The sequence below is a fragment of the Hordeum vulgare genome, chromosome 6H, assembly GCF_904849725.1.
Source record: "Hordeum vulgare subsp. vulgare chromosome 6H, MorexV3_pseudomolecules_assembly, whole genome shotgun sequence".
NCBI lineage: Eukaryota > Viridiplantae > Streptophyta > Magnoliopsida > Poales > Poaceae > Hordeum > Hordeum vulgare.
This window is the reverse complement of record NC_058523.1, coordinates 95,436,384-95,453,264: the sequence shown is the minus strand read 5'-3', so window position 1 is coordinate 95,453,264 and position 16,881 is coordinate 95,436,384. Positions and strand designations below refer to the sequence as shown.

General features: G+C 43.4%; 1 protein-coding gene across 2 annotated transcripts; it reads left to right on the top strand.

Moving 5' to 3' along the window:
* Positions 1 to 7,860: 7,860 nt before the first annotated feature.
* On the top strand, positions 7,861 to 15,771 carry LOC123404166. 2 transcript variants are annotated; one of them, XM_045098084.1, is made up of 10 exons: positions 7,861 to 8,393; positions 9,772 to 9,921; positions 10,017 to 10,171; positions 10,265 to 10,539; positions 12,968 to 13,095; positions 13,360 to 13,477; positions 13,554 to 13,833; positions 13,936 to 14,073; positions 15,225 to 15,295; positions 15,430 to 15,771. In XM_045098084.1, exons 1-5 carry the CDS (start codon positions 7,949 to 7,951, stop codon positions 13,017 to 13,019), a joined length of 1,077 nt encoding a protein of 358 aa, XP_044954019.1. In that variant the 5' UTR covers positions 7,861 to 7,948; the 3' UTR covers positions 13,020 to 13,095; positions 13,360 to 13,477; positions 13,554 to 13,833; positions 13,936 to 14,073; positions 15,225 to 15,295; positions 15,430 to 15,771. The 2 variants fall into 2 exon arrangements, with proteins under 2 accessions (XP_044954019.1, XP_044954018.1); XM_045098083.1 differs by lacking the exon at positions 15,225 to 15,295.
* Positions 15,772 to 16,881: the final 1,110 nt, after the last annotated feature.

The following is a 16,881-nucleotide window of genomic DNA, read 5'->3' as shown; positions in this document are numbered from 1 at the left end:
TTTTCTGAGAGAGAACCACCTACTCATGTGTTGAGACCAAGATATTCCAATCCAATCCTTTGAAACTTGATCTCCACCCTCCCCAAACTGCTTTCCACCAAATGAACCTCTCCTGCCCATGCATATTCTGTGAGAGAGTGATTTGTGTTGAGGAGACTATCTTTAGAAGCACAGTAGCAAGGAGTTAGTTGATCTACCACATCTATTACCTTTTGGAGGGTGGTGCCTCCTAGATTGGTTAGGTGTCTCTTGGGAGCCTCCTACTTTGTGTTGTCGAGTTGAACCAAGATGTTTGTAAGGGCAAGGAGATTGCCTACTTCGTGAAGATCTACCTTGAGTGAGGCTAGTCCTGTGTGGACGTAAGCCGTGGTGGAATAGACAAGGCTACTTCTTTGTGGACCCCTTGTGGGTGGAGCCATGTGTGGACTCTCGCAGCCGTTACCCTCCGTGGGTTGAAGTCTCCACTAACATCGACATACAATAGCGCCACCTATCAGAACCATGCCAAAAATCGTTGTGTCAACCTCATGTGTTTGATCTCCCTACCTTACTCCTCTACTTTACACTTGCATGTTTTACTTTTCGGTGCTATACTCTTAGAACTGCATGTGTAGGGTGACTTAGACTTGTTACAACTGCTAGATTTCCGCCCCTCCTAGTAATTAGGATAGGCTAGATTTTTAACTTGACAAGTAGTCTATTCGCCCCCCTCTAGAGACATCTTATATTGATCCCTCAGGTATTGACGACACCTGTGGATACAACTAGCCGTGGAATGTGAAAGAAATGGTGGAAAAGGAATAAACTTTATTTTCTATTTGGGAACTGTCTATGGTGTATATAGCATGGAAAGCATGGGGAACTCTAAGTAGCTCTCGTTGATGGGAAAATTATACCTCTCAAAATGTTTTATCTCTATTTTTTTTGCTTTGAGCTATGGCACTTCTATAAATCCCTACTTCCCTGTGCGAAGGGGCTTTCTATTTACTTTATGCAATTTTTATTTTGTGTCTCCATTTTTCTTATTAAAAGCACCAACTAAGGGGCACTATGATCGTACTTGAACATTGGGTGTATCTATTATGCGAACGTGTTCCATGAATAGTTCAATGATTGAGCATGATGGGCTAGGGATAACTTTCTTTAGTGTTGATATTTTGAAAGACATGGTTGCTTGTTGATATGCTTGAGTATTAAAGTCTTCATATCAAAAGTAGACTATTGCTTTGAACCATATAAAAGTCCAAATGTCCATGCTAGAAAGAAAAGAATATGTGATGAACATGATAGGCACCATTCCACATCAATTTTTTTGTTTTTATCATTTACCTACTCGAGGACGAGCAGAGCTTGGGGATGCTGATACGTCTCCAACGTATCTATAATTTTTTATTGTTCCATGATGTTATGTTACCATTCTTGGATGTTTTACAATCATATTATAGCAACTTTATATCATTTTTTGGGACTAACCTATTGACATAGTGCCAAGTGCCAGTTGCTGCTTTTTTGCTTGTTTTTTTACTTTGCACAAAATCAGTACCAAAGGGAGTCCAAATGCAGCAAAACTTTTTGGAGAATTTTTCCGGGCCAGAAGACATAGGATGGGCCAAAGAAGTACCAGAGGGGAGCACCACCATCATGGGCGTGCCATGAAGCCCAGGTGCGCCGTGGTGGGTGGTGCCCTCCTCGGAGGCCTCCTGCATCGCCTATTTGCCCTATAAGTCCTTCAATATTCTAGAAACCCTAAGGGAGTCGATGAAAAACAATTCCAGCCGCCGCAAGTTCCAGAACCACGAGATGCAATCTAGAGCCCTATTCCGGCACTCTGCCGGAGGGGAACATGATCACGGAGGGGTTCATCATCATCATTGGTGCCTCTCTGATGATGCGTGAGTAGTTCATATCATACCTACGGGTCCGTAGGCAGTAGCTAGATGGCTTCTTCTCTCTATGTATCTCAATACAATGGTCTCTTGGAGATCTATTTGATGTAATGCTTTTGTGCGGTGTGTTTGTTGGGATCCGATGAACAATGAGCTTATGATCAAATTTTTCCTTGAATATTATATCCAATCTTGATTATTATAGCCTCGTATTTCTTCTCCGATATTTGGCTTTTGTTTGGCCAACTTGATCTATTTATCTTGCAATGTGAAGAGGTGCTTTGTGATGGGTTCGATCTTGCGGTGTCCTTTCCTAGTGACAGAAGGGGCAGCAAGACACACATGTATCGTTGCTATTAAAGATAAAAAGATGGGGTCTATTCCTACATGAATAGATCTTGTCTACATCATGTCATCATTCTTATTGCATTACTCCATTTTCCATGAACTGAATACACTAGATGCATGTTGGATAGCACTCGTTGTGTGGAGTAATAGTAGTAGATGCAGGCACGAGACGGTCTACTAATCATGGACGTGATGCCTATATAGATGATCATTGTCTTGGATATGTTCATAATTATTTGTTGTTTTATCAATTACCCAATAGTAATTTGTTCACCCACCATTGCTATTTTCTTGAGAGAAGCCACTAGTGAAATCTATGCCCACCGGATCTATTTCACCATCATATACTTTCAGATCCATATTGCTATTTGCCTTTTCCTTTATTTGCAACTTTTATTTTTAGATCTATATTATCAAAAACACAAAAACACCTTGGTGCACTTTTTTGTCACTTCTTTTATTTCTCATTAATGAGAGATCTATTTATCCAAACTATCATCAAACTATCTATCTTTTTACCCATGAGGGATTGACAAACCCTCTCTTACGTCGGGTTGCAAGTAATTGTTATTTGTGTGTAGGCGCCGCCTACATAGTGTTGCGTGATTCTCCTACTGGTTCGATAACCTTGGTCTCATCACTGAGGGAAATACGTACCGTTGTTGTGCTGCATCATCCCTTCCTCTTTGGGGGAAAGTACCTAAGTAGTTCAAGCGACATCAAGCCGCTGCAACAGCCTCGCCTCGAGAAGGCACAAGCACAACCATAGCCGTCTGCAATGGAGCCTTTTTGTAAAAGTTAAGTTGAAAGTGCTAGTTATCGACTAGAGGGGCGGGGGTGAATAGGCGATATTTATGAAAAGCCCCGCCGACATCGCAATACGAGTGACCTGACGGCGTTAAGCCCCATCCGGCATGCAGCAAGGTGGATGTTGTAACCAGCTCTCCAGGCGCCCCCTCCTTGTCATCCTTTGACGATCTTCAACACCGACCGTCAGCACCTCAACTGTTGCAACCCCGCCGCCATCACAACATCGATGACCTCCACGGCGTCACGCCCCATCCGACAACTGGGAGAGTCCCTATAACATGAAGCGTTGGCAATCAGTGGTGGCTGGTCGGGCTTGTGAACACTGTGCTAGACAACAATGAAGTTGATTTGGGAAGAAAGAGAAAGGAAGCAAGAGGTAGAGAAGGGGATCGAGCAGGCGGAGTCGAGATGATTGCTTCACCCGAGAAGATAAGGAAGCGAGAGGTAAGTGGTGCGGCTGTCCCGCTGGAACACGTGGCACAAGGTAGAGGCGACTTACGAGAAGAGAAATCAACCGGTTGAAAAGAAGTCTTTTCCATAAAAAAACTCGAATTACCCTTTCCTTAAAGGGAAAGGTTTGGAGCCGGCGCACCGGTCGAATTGTTCGGCCGGTCGTGCTCAACCCGCACAGGTGGCTAGCCCAGTCACGCAACATTTTTCGTCCAGATTTGCTGCAACCAGTGTTTAAATTTGCTACAACCGTTTCCCGTTTGCTACAATTTGTGCATTAAAAAAGCTACATCCACGTTTGGTTGCAACCCGAGTTCGTCGAATATTTTCTCTAGTACCGACGTTTGACATTTGCGACAACCTGTTAATTTTTGCTACAACCGGTATCATTTTTCCTACAACCGTTCAATAAAAAAACTACATACACATTCGTCAGAGTTGCAACTCGAGTTCATCGGATTATTTTGCTACAACACACATTTTTATTTTGCTACCACGCATTATCAGCGTCGTTTTTTTTCTACGACCACATTGATATTTTTTGCTACAACCATATTTTTGTTGCATCCGCGACCGAAATTTGCACATCACTGTTTATTTTTGTTTAAATCGATAATTTTTGTTGCTTGGACAGATCTCATGATCAAACCAGATCTGATCTGTGGCGTGGAGCAGATCCTATGCAATTTGTACATCCACGATTCACCACAGGCCGGGCCGTGCTGCCCCACTCCGTGGACCGACCCTTGTGGTCGCCGCGCTACCCTATTTCTTTTTGATGCGTCCCTTAGCGCCATTTTTTTGATCCGTCACTTAGCCCCAAATCCAACCCCCAAAATTCTGTCCTCCAGCGGCACCCGAGCGTTTCCGACCACCGTCCTAATTTGATGTCCACCATGTTGAGCAGGTCTAAAAGAAAGAAGCATATTATCCCTACAGAAGTGGAGGTCTTTGGATCGACGTTGGCCGTAAGAAAGCAACGACGGCGGCTGCTGCCGCCGACTCCTCAGGAACCCGGGCCAATCTCGCCTGTGCTCGCGGTCGTCGCCACCCAATCGAGGATCCCTCATGAGGATGATGAAGAGGGTCAGGACGCGAAGAAGAGAAATTTGGGCATATCGGAGGATGAGGAGGAGAAGATGGAGGAGGAAGAGGTGGTTTGGCAAAAGCTTCATTGCCATGGCGACGAGCTTCAACGTCCCGTGACGGTTCATTGTAACTCCCGTGACGCTTCACTGTAGCTTCGACAGTGCCTCATTGCAACGTGGGCGGAGCTTCAACGACCCCCCGCGCTTAACTGCAACTCCAGCAGCCCTCCGTGATGCTTCATCGCAAAGCCGACGAGCCCTTTCTGCTTCACTGGCTGCTACAGTCACACTGGCATCGCAATACCGGTGACCTGACAGTGTCACGCCCCAACCGACATGCAGTAACGCAGCTTGCCAGGCGCCCCCTTCACGACGTCTGTCGATGCTCTACAGCACCGACCGACAGCGCCTCAGCCGCGAGATGCGAGCTCTTGCAGCCTCGCCGACATCGCATCACTAGTGACCTGACGACGTCGCGCCCATCTGGCATGCAACAAGGTGGATGTTGTAACCAGCTCTCTAGGCGCGCCCTCCTCGTCGTCCTTTGACGAACTGTAGCACGAGCCGTCAGCGCCTCAGCTGCTGCAACCCCGCCGCATTCGCATCATCGATGACCTCGACGGCGTCACGCCCCATCTGGCAACTGGCAGAGTCCCTGTAACATGAAGCGTTGACAATCCGTGGTGGCTGATCGGGCTTGGGAGCACCGTGCTAGACAACGGCGAAGATGTAGAGAAGGGGATCGAGCATGGAGAGCCAACATGATTGCTTCACCCGAGGAGATAAGGAGGCGAGAGGTAAGCGGTGCGGCGGTCCCGCTAGGACACGTGACACAAAGCAGAGGCGACTTACGAGATGATAAATCAATCAGTTGAAAAGAAGTCTTTTTCATAAAAAAGAACTCGAATTCTTCTAACCTACTAATAAAGAAAATAGGTATTCTTAATTTGTCATGCTATTTTATATAAAACCCCTTAATGTTTCTGATATTAAACCCACAATATATATCAAATATTTTTTTAAATACTCATATCTTTAAAACCGTAACTTTAAATTTAACATGTTATACATGAAATTTGATTATAAAAATATGTAGAATATGAATATGATCTTATTTTATAAGTTAACCATTTAAAAAAACCTATTATATAGGGTGCAATATTAATTAGTACTAATCCGGATTGTGAATGAACATCCAACAAAATCATGATTGGAGACGAAATTAAAGACCACTTACGTGTTTCTTTGTACATGTTAAATCTACATGCAAGACATGTTTAAATAAAAAAACCGTGGACTCTTAAATTGTGCTTTTGTAGGATAAGCTCATTTTTGTTTGGACCGTGGCTACAAATACTTAGATTATAGACCATTTTTTATAAAGTAAAAACGTATGATATTATTTTCTCCTGTTGCAACGCATAAACCTTTTTGCTAGTTTCCTTAAAAAGAGAAACTAGAATGGATCCTATGCAATTTGTACATCCACCATTCATCACAGACTGGGCCCTCGTGCCCCACTCTCTGGGCCGGCCCTTGTGGTCGCCGCGCTACCCTATTTCTTTTTGATGCCGCGTCCTTTAGCGTTATTTTAATTGATCCGTCACTTAGCCCCAAATCCAACCGGTTGAAAATAAGTATTTTTCATAAAAACACGAATTGCCCTTTCCTTAAAGAGAAACGCTTGGAGCCGGCCCACCGACCGAACTGTTCGGCCGGTCGCGCTCGACCCCGCGGGTGGCTAGCCGAGTCAGGCAGCATTTTTCATCTAGATTTGCTGCAACCGGTGTTTAAATTTGCTACAGGTGTTTCTCATTTGCTACAATTTGTTCACTAAAAAAGATACATCCACGTTTGGTTGCAACCCGAGTTCGTCGGATTTTTTCGCTACAACCGACGTTTGTTTTTTGCTACAACCGGTGTTAATTTTTGCTACAACCGTTCACTAAAAAAAGTACATACATGTTCATCAGAGTTGCAACCGGGGTTCATCGGATTGTTTTGCTATAACCCACATTTTTATTTTGCTGCCACACATCATCAATGTCTTTTTTTTTCTACAACCACGTTGATATTTTTTGCTACAACCATAATTTTAATGCATCCGTAACTGAAATTTGCCACATTGCTGTTTATTTTTGCTTAAATAAATAATTTTTGTTGCATGAACAGATCTGACGATCAAACCAGATTCGATCTGACGGATCGGACGGCTCGCGTGACTCTATGCAATGTGTACATGCACGATTCACCACAGGCCGGGCCCTACTGCCCCACTCTGTGGGCTGGCCCTTGTGGTCGCGCGACCCTATTTCTTTTTGAGGCGTCCCTTAGCGTCATTTCTTTTGATCCGTCACTTAGAGCATCTCTAGTAGAACCCTCAAACCCTGAGAATTGCACATTTTTGACACTTTTAAGGGTTGAAAAACAGGGGCAAAGACTAGAACCCTCAAACCCAACCCTTATAACGGAATATTCTGTTATAAGGGTTGGGTTTGAGGGTTCTAGTCTTTGCCCCTACCCCAAACCTTAAAACCTCCTCACCAAAGGGTTCTAGAGGCGGAGCCCCGAGGTCCACCTCCACGTCTTGAAGGAGGTCCATGAACGAGGTTGGGTTTGCCATTTCCTCGAACACCTCGTGTGCGGCGGGAGGAGGTTCGGCGACGGCGACGACCGGGGGCGCGGGCTTCTTCCGCGCCGTAACCTTCTTCCGCTTTGGGGATGCGCCGGCGGCCTTCGAGGAAGCCCCTTGCGGCCCACGCGAGGAGACCTTCGGCCGGCTCTTCTTCGCGGGCTGGACGGTGGCCGGGGCTGCCGCGGTGGCCGGGGCGGGGGGCGGCAGCGGCCGGGGCGGGAGGAGGCGGTGCGAGGCCCGCCCGCCGCCGCTTGGCCCCGACGTGGGTCGCCACCACCACGTCGGCCACGGTGGCCGGGGCGTGCGGGGCGGGGGCGGGGGCGGGCGGGGCTGAAGCGGCGGCGGCCTGGGCGGGAGGGGCCGGCGCGGAGGCGGCGGCCAGGGGATCCATGGCGCGGCGGCTGGGACGTGTAGTTTCCCTCCCGCGCTCGAGATGAAAAGGAGTGCGGGTTGGGATTGGGTTTGCCCTCCCAACCCTCACTTCTACAGGCTGCGAGGGCGTTTACAGGTTCGACACCTGAAAGTTTTTACGGGTTTAAGGGTTTAAGGATTCTAGTCTACGTCGTTTTTTCGACGAAAACTGTAAAAAAAAGGGTTATTTTCCAGAATTTAAGGGTTCGAAGGTTCTACTAAAGATGCTCTTAGCCCCAAATCCAACCCGCCAAATTTCTATCCTCCGGCGGCGACGGCGCCCGAGCGTTTCCGGCCACCGTCCTAATTTGCTGTCCACCATGTCGAGCAGGGCTAGAAGAAAGAAGCGTATTATCCCTACAGAAGTGGAGATCTCTGGATCAACGTTGGGCGTAAGAAAGCAACGGCGGCGGCGGCTGCCGCCGACTCCTCAGGAACCCGGGCCAATCTCTCCTGCGCTCGCGGTCGGCACCACCCAATCGAGGATCCCTGATGAGGATGATGAAGAGGGTCAGGACGCGAAGAAGAGAAATCTGGGCATATCGGAGGAGGAGGAGGAGGAGAAGATGGAGGAGGAAGAGGTGGTCTCCTCTGCACCGAGCTCTCCGATCTGCGAGCCGTATATCCCCAGTGACGGAGAGGGAGCGCCATACAACAAGCCGATCTGCTCTACGATCTGCAAGCCGCTTATTAAACTCAGATTCCGCTTACCGGCAATACACAAGGCTTTGAGGATTGAAGAAGACAAGCTACACGAAAAACTAGGTTTCCTCTATAAGCCCCTTTTTAGTTCCGTTCCTCTTCTTATTCGCATCTTGATAATGCGGAGTGAAATGCATTATTATTCCATGAACTCAAACTGATTGCATGCTTTAGGCGAAGAACAACGTGGCTGCCGTGTCAACATAGCTTAGACCCCTTGCGCTTTGGTTCACTTAGTGGTTTTGCAAACTGACCATCACAGTGTATGAAGGAAAAAATAAAATAAAAACCTACCCCCCATTCCTAAATATAAGTCTTTTTAGAGATTTCAATATAGACTACATACGAAACAAAATTAGTGATACACTCTAAAATATGTCTATATACATCCGTATGTAATCCACATTGTGAAATCTATAGAAAGTCTTATATTTACAAACAAAGAGAGTAGGTTGCAGGACTCGAACCCACAATATCATGTAGGTGCAAGCGACTCACTATAACCATCACAACATCAAGCGCTTTGTGAAATAAAACGTAGCATACTCCATATATTACAAAGATTCTACATTACCTTTTAACGTAGAATCTGCTCCCTGAGCCAAACAGCAAAAATGTGGAAATTTCCTAGCGAGCAATTTTTTTTGCGGAAGCCCGAGGCAATAACTATGCTAGTACAATGTACTTTCTGTCAGATGGCAAGCAACATGCGTAATTAAACATAGATGGATGCATAATTCAATTAAAAAAACTTATACGGCTGCTTATAGCTACAGTACCTTTTTCCCTTTGGTTCTCGTACAATACTACTCGCTCAACGAAAGGGAAAGCGATCGGTCAAAGAACAGATTTTGAGTTCAAAAGTTAATTTAAAAAGGTTATTGTAATATATACCTTCCCATGCTTAATAACACACCAATCAGAAAATATCCTAGTGGCTAGCAAGGTATTTGCTTGTTCCTAATGGCATGTGTTCGAGTACCATGCAACAAATATTTTTCAATTTTTTTTCCTTGAGCCATTATCTTTATTATGATGGTTAGTTTAGAAAAACACCCTCTACAAATTAATCAAAGTGCTTTTAAGTTATGCTGTTGTGGCAGCTACGTGGCTGTTTTTTTCTCATTCAAATCGGTTTTGGCCTTATTTGATCTAATAGACCAATTTATGGCCTAAATATACCAGTTCCTGAGTTGTTGACCTAAAGTGTGCAATCAGTTTGAGTTTGAGTTTATGGCGCATTTCACTCGATAATACGCGTGCTAGTAATCACTTCTTTGTTAGGTCCCTTAAGACCATGTTAGCTGTCTGTTGCATAATCTTTTTTTCTTCGAGAAAATGCAAGAGATTTTGCGTTTCATTGCATTGAAAAAATAAAATTTGGTTATAGCCTTCCTAGGAGAGCATGTTAACATTTCTATTCTGTTGCATAATCTTGTAGATGCCCAGAGTAAACTTCCAACACTTGACTTTGATCCTTCCGCTTGCCTATCTGATGAAGAGGACCTTCTTCCAGTCCCTGAATCTGAATCTGGAAGAGAGGCTGTACTTCGTGCTGCCGATTTTGTTCTCGCGCTTTCATCATTTGTTGGTATGTAATATCTTCTGATAGTCATTTCTCTGTCTAGCATTGCTGTGGAATTTCTTACTGCTTATGAATGTGTTTTTGTATGTATTAATTTGTAGATGGCAAGCCTCTGCAGAGGTGTTCTGGCATTTTATTTGAATGGAATGATCATCTTAAAACTGGGGTTGTCTTGACGACGGCGCATCTGATCCGCTCAAATTGCCCGTCCATTGACCACTGGTTAGGAAAGGATGAGTACCGTCCTGATGCTAAGGTACATTTCTAATTTCTATTGTGCAGAAGTTCGTGGTTTGGGCGTTTATTTTTCTCAGATTATCTGAAATACTTTCTACAAATATTGTTTTAGGTGATTGTCCATTTCTTAGATGATACCTCTGCAGAGGGTGACCTCTTGTACCATCAAGAACATTATGATATTGCCTTTTTCAAAGTTAAAGTCGGTCAATGCCCCCAGCTGCCTTTGTTTGTCGACAATGTGAAATCCGGTCAAGAAATTGTCCAGCTTGGAAGAGATGAGAAGTTGAACCTGAGAATAACCTATGGCAGGGCAAAATCTATGAATCCAAACACGTATCATAGACAACATCTCATGTACATGCTTCTGAAGATGATGACAATGAGGTATATATTCAAAGACAGCACAGTTTTCCATTGTTATGCCTTGTTTCTTGTTATAAATCTGCAAAGAAGGAATTCTTTAATGAAAACATGTGATGCAAACAAATCACAGGCTAATATTATTCACTTTGAACAACTTCTATTGCTTGCCTATTGCTTCATGGGCTCCTAGAAGACCTGAAAAGATATATTAGCTAGGTTTTTAAGTTGTTGGCAAAATGGAAAGGAAAAACTGCAGTGTAGGATCTAGTTGACTGAACCACAAAGCTGACCTTCTGGAAGCATCGATTAGAATAAAGATGAACTTGAATAATATAGCCAGTAAAGAATCCAAAACATGCAAGCAAGTTTGCTACCTGAACCAGTTGAGCTTCAGTGATATGAGTGAAAACCAAATGGCATTGGCAACCACCCAATAAATTCTAGTGTCAGTCAGAATATCATTCTCAGTATAAGTAGGAAGTTATCTAAAGTTACCTCTAGTATCAGTATGAGTATAATATAAAAATCTAATAATTGTCACAAGACCATCAAATAGACTTATATCTTAAGCAAGCTTGATTCCTCGAGAGCATTCATCAAAGCATAATCACACAATTAATGAGATGTTATTCTTCCAGAACCAAAAGGGCACACCGACGTGTCAGCTTCTGGTTACACAATGGCAGCGATAAAGTGTATCCTGCACCCCATGGCCACCACCCCGCACGAACCCTTTCCCTGCCTGTGACACATGATTGCAAAAATTATAGCAAGCAAGATAAGGAGCTTACCTTTGAAGTTTGATTATAGCAACCCTTTTCCTGCCTGTGTTTTCCTCATTTGAAGTATAACTCTATCACCTAGTCAGAAAACATAATATGCATAACAGGTGGAAGTAAGTAGGGTTCTGATGGAGGGAAAGAGGCCGACCTGTATAATAATTATGTGATTAGTGGATAATAATCATACCAAACCAATATCACCGCTTTCAAGTTTTCTAGTGCTTTACATCCAAAGATATGCTATATATATGCTACTATAACCACCAAAGATTCATCAGAGTAGAAAGAACCTCCAGGGGAAGGAATGTCAGAGAGAAACACACAACCAAAGAGATCTAACTGGAAGAGATCAGTACCATGTGCGGCGTTTTAACTGAGGTGTAAAGATCTCACATAGTCACACCTTGGAAAATAGCAGCCTGCATTTGTTTTGTTCAAAAATAGTAAATGAAAGGAACAACTTGGTTGATTTGTTTCAAGCAAATTAGTTCAGGGTCTCTATGGTTACTTTCTAATCATAAAGCTCCTCACACTCCCTTGTTGAAAAGATTAAAATATATGAAAACATCAGTATGTAATCATCACAAAGACTGTAAACCGACAGAAGAGAATACAAATATGACCGCACATTTATTCAGAACTACAAAAGATAACTGACATGCAGTATCCACCAGAAATATGTTTCATCTACACATATTGCAGCTATTTGTCCAGTAATTCTTAGCAATTAACATTTAAGTTTGCGAAGCAATAAAAACAGGGAATGAATTACGAATATGGGATCAACATTATATGTAAGGCTTTGATTTGTAGGGTGCACTCGTTGAGAGCAATAAATAGATGGAGATGATGTATTGATGTTTACCAATACAAGTTGCAATGCCTGCCAGCCAAAAATATTGGTGTGAAACCTATATTTCTAACTCCAGTGCTTTTCTTTCCAAAGCTGAAACAATTAGCATGATAGCTCCAAAGCTAAGCAAGTACTTACTGTTCATCTACTTGTATACTGATAAGAGATAAGAATGCTTCACATCTTTTATTTCCTCTCTTCTTTCTATGTTTCACAATAGTTTGTCGGCTGGAGATGGGATTGTCCGGTGGTCTAATTTTTGACTGCTCTATAACTCTGATAGTTCTGACAAAAAGTTATTTTGTTAAACTATAAGCATGACCACTTGAGAAATCCAGGACGTTATCAATAAGCAATAACGCCAGACTGAGCCGTGCACTTTCCAAATTTGGTGAAAATTGCATTCTATCTTCCAATTTGTCGTAGCCTGACAAACATTCTAAGTGGACACTGCTGATTTTTTTTTTGATAATATTAGCCTGTTTTGAAATTGCGTAGCCGAAAACATCAAGAACCTGACTGTGTATTTGTACTCAAAATGGAACACAAGCATCCTATAATGCACTCATGTCAAGTTTAATTAAGCTTATAGCTCATTTACTAATTTAGTTAAGAGTGGAGAAATAAGGCCAGTGGCCTGATCAAAGGCGGTTTAGATTGCGTCAAACGATAAAAAACAGATTTCTGAGGGCGTTCTGTTTCATGGGAGCTTAGTAACTTCAGAGTTTTTTTATGATGAGTTTTATTTACTGTTATCAGATTCATCAATTTTTTTTGTCTCAATTCTAAAACATTGTGGATGCGATTTTGATAGTTTGATGATGGAGGACCAGCAGTTGACTTCAGTGCAAATATCGTTGGCATGATCAACAACTCTACGAGCGGATCTTTCATACCTACTTCTATCTTGCACCAGTGCTTCTACTTCTGGAAGAATCATGGGTATGATATGATTCTACTCGGTTCAACCTTTGGATAGATACATTTTTCAAGATTAGTTGCACCATTTAGTCTCTTTGATCAAAAGATTTATATTGTTTTAATTTCATTTACCATGAATATTGCAATGTTGGATTAAAATTGAGCTGCAAAATATTTGGTATACTATCAGCAGCTTTCCAGCATGTTAATAGTTTTAGAATTCAATGAAAATGACTCATTTAAAAAGGTTACATGTTTATGTCTACATTCTGGAAATATGTATAGGCGCATCCCTCGGCTCCACCTCAGATTGAAGCTTTTCGCTGTCAAGCTTCTGGATCTCTGTCACCTTGAGAGGATAAGGCGAAAATGCAAAGTGGATAGTGGTCTTGTTATTGAAGATGTATGTATGTTCATTATACTGTTTATTTCTGTACTGGGAGCATATTATGTAGTAATTGTTGCCAATTAAACCTCAGGTGTCAAGTGGGTCTCATGCTGAGAAGCTTGGGCTCCGTAGAGGTGATATTATCCGCTGTTTTGAGGGAGAGGAAGTTTCTACTACAGTCCAGGTTAGTGTATTATAGATTTTGTAGGATTTAGTTACAGTGAAAAATTATATGCATGTGCATTCTATTACTTTATGCTCAGTTCAGTTCTTTCTTATTGCTATAACCAGTTGGAGGAAAATGATGCCTGGATATATGCAAGAATCGTTTTGTGGGAGGAATAAACTGGAATGACAAAGTGGATGTTTCGGTAAATTTAGTTGTGATTTCCTTGATCATTCATTTTTTTTCTTACAGGAATATGATTAGTCAAAATATTAGCTCTAAGAAATATGCTCTGTTGACTTTGTAGATTTTGGTTTTCGACATCCGGAGGAAGTCGCTGGAGGACCAAGGTGTTGACTCTAGATGTTTCTGAAAAGGGAGAAATTGTCATGAGAGCATCTCGTCTCGTGACTATTTAGAGCTAGTGGGGAAGGCGCGCCTGCAGGTAAATCTGGGAATGGTTTTTAAATTTTCTGTCAGAATCTTTGTTTCTCTAGTACGGAGAAGGATACAAGCATGTATATTGTCTTGATAAATGACATCAAATTTATTCGATTCAAACATCTAATTGTCAGAAAAACCAGGGTAAGCTTGCTCTGTTTTTCAGCAAAACCAGGGTAAATGAGTGTGTCCCCTAACATAATTTTATGGTCTGAGTGGTGAGTCATAGGGTCCATATCAACGGAAACGAACCAGATTTAGTGTTCACTATTTTTTTTTCAGATTTATCAGGGTCTATATTAACAGAACCATTAGCTTGGCAAGCCTGTTTAACAGGGATCTATTTTGCACTAACTTGCCAATACTTATGTTTTCTATAGCTAGACAGCTTAGATTATGCAGGTGATGGTGACAAGTTTCTACAATACTAGGCACACTTGCATTTTCTAGCAGTTTTTGGAACCTTCTGCTCTATATTCTAGTACACTTGTACAGTTCTACTTCTACCTATTGCTCACATCATTGATGTGCGCATATTTCTTAAAGTGATCTTTTGACCATGTGATTGGGTAAACTCGGATTGCAAGCTGAATGAGCCAGCTCATTAATGGTTGCTAACTAGCTAGATACAGTGTTCAGCCTCTTTTCGATGGAGCCTTCTGGTTTACTAGTTTACTATTGTTATCCTTGTTTGATGATCAAACAGATGGATCTCGCTACTAACTAGTACAGTACTATACATGTTCAATCTCTTTTCGATGGAGCTTTTAGTTTGCTAGTTTACTATAGTTATCCTTGTGTTTCCAAAAAAATGTTTATGAACGTAGTGACGTACCTTGTAAGCTTAAGTTAAATCAGTATGGTAAGCTAGTTAGAAAGATATGGGTTGATGGCTGGATATATTTGTCTTTAACATATTGTAGATTATCTCTCAAGCTTCACTCTGATGATATTTTCTTGAAAATAATTGAACATTAAAAATCCCACCTCGCTGCCCTATTCTCCAGCCCTGTAAGCTATCTCCTTGCCTCCTTCCCTCTAACTTCATCTTGTATCACGTTATCATGAATGCTAGCTTGCTGTACCATAAGGTTGCATAACTAAAGGCAATGCTTCCATAATGAATTGATTCCTGTTTTTTTTTTATATATTCAGGTTTGATTGTAAAAAAATTAGAATGAGAAAAGTTGGAGTCCTGTCTGATTAAGTTTTCCCCTCTCAACCAGGTGTTGCTTGTCCTTCAATATCGCACACAAAAATAATTATGGACGTGCATTTCAACCATATATATTGTTGAACAGTTACTTCTATTTATTTCAGTGCAAGTTGATGAAAATTGTATCCTTTTTCCTCAATGCAGATGCCATTAAAAAATGGTGGGAGTCTGGATGCGGCAACCAAGATGCTTACTGCCAGAAAACAAAAGGCGCAGATGAAGCTCCATGCAAGCAAACTGCAGCGTTTAACTGAATGTGTTTTCCACCTGGAGCACTGATGTCCTCCGAAATTCTTAAGGCACCGATTAATCATAAAAGCTAGAGTGTTTGCCTTTTCTCAGATTTACCTGCAGGCGCTTAGTTGCTGATGGTCATGGAGCCAAGCACTTAAACTTGCGTGCATCTACTGCGTTGGTGCTATTTGTTTTTATACTGCCGTATTTGTGGCCTCTGCTATTTGCCTTGGAGAGAAAGGCTAATACTAATGCTGATGTTGGACCGGCACGTGATGGCAGCCGGCGCCATGGACAACTGCAGTTTGCAAGTTGCAACTGCTGAAGGCTGCCATTGTTTCCAGCAGCCGTCATCGACACGGTAGCTAGCCATTCCCACTCGCCGCCGACATCGAGCTCCAACAGCCTGCTTGCTGCTGCACGCCGGCGTTGAGCTCTTGTAATGGCCATTGACACGCTCGAGCTAGCCACCTGCACTTGGCATCGCCATCTCACGTGCAGGCGTCGACCTTCGGCAGGCACATCACCGCCTACAATGGTGCAGCTGTAGCAGCCTTGCCTCGTCCGCTCCTTCGTTGTCGCTCGGTGGGGATGACGAGAGCGACTGGAGCGGAAGCAAGCAGCCGCGCTGGCGCCATGCCAAGTATAGAAGACAATGTCTTCGACGTGCAGGACGGTTGCAAGGGGGCCAGCCCAAGTGTGCCAAAGTAGCTTGTCGTGGAGCGGATCCCGTGGTCGTAAACCAACCACTGAATGGCAAGAATGGAAATTGGCTGGAAGCCTACCGTCCGAGGAATAAGGGAGGCCTATAGCATCTACGGCGTTCCCAAACCCGACTTAAACACCCAGATGAATAACTAGGTCATTAACCGCTTGTAGTTTGAGAAAAAAATCCAGCTATTTAAGCTGGCTGACGTCGTAGTTCGAGGAGAAATCCAACTATTTAAGCTGGTTGATGTCCCCAACCCTAGCCTATTAACCTTCTTCCTCGTCATGTCGGCAACCCAAGCCCATCCACATTCTCTCTCCTACTCCATTGCTCTTTCCAAGTTCTTCGATGAAGATAACCACCTACGCTATGCTCATGACGGAGCGCCGGTACCAGATGAAGCAGGAGATCTGGACGAGGCACGTCGCCCGCATCGCTGTCGGGTTGCCTCCTGACTTGCTGGAGCCGGAGGAGGAGGAGGAGGCGCATGCGGGGGAGGAGCAGCAACCCGCTCCTATGGAGGAGGAGCATTCAGACGAGGAGGCGGAGTAGCCAAAGCAGGAGATGGCGTCGGCTCTGGGCTTCAACATGGAGCAAGCGGAGGCGGAGTTTGTCGTCGTTCAAGCAGAGGAGATGGCGGAGCAGCAGGCCAT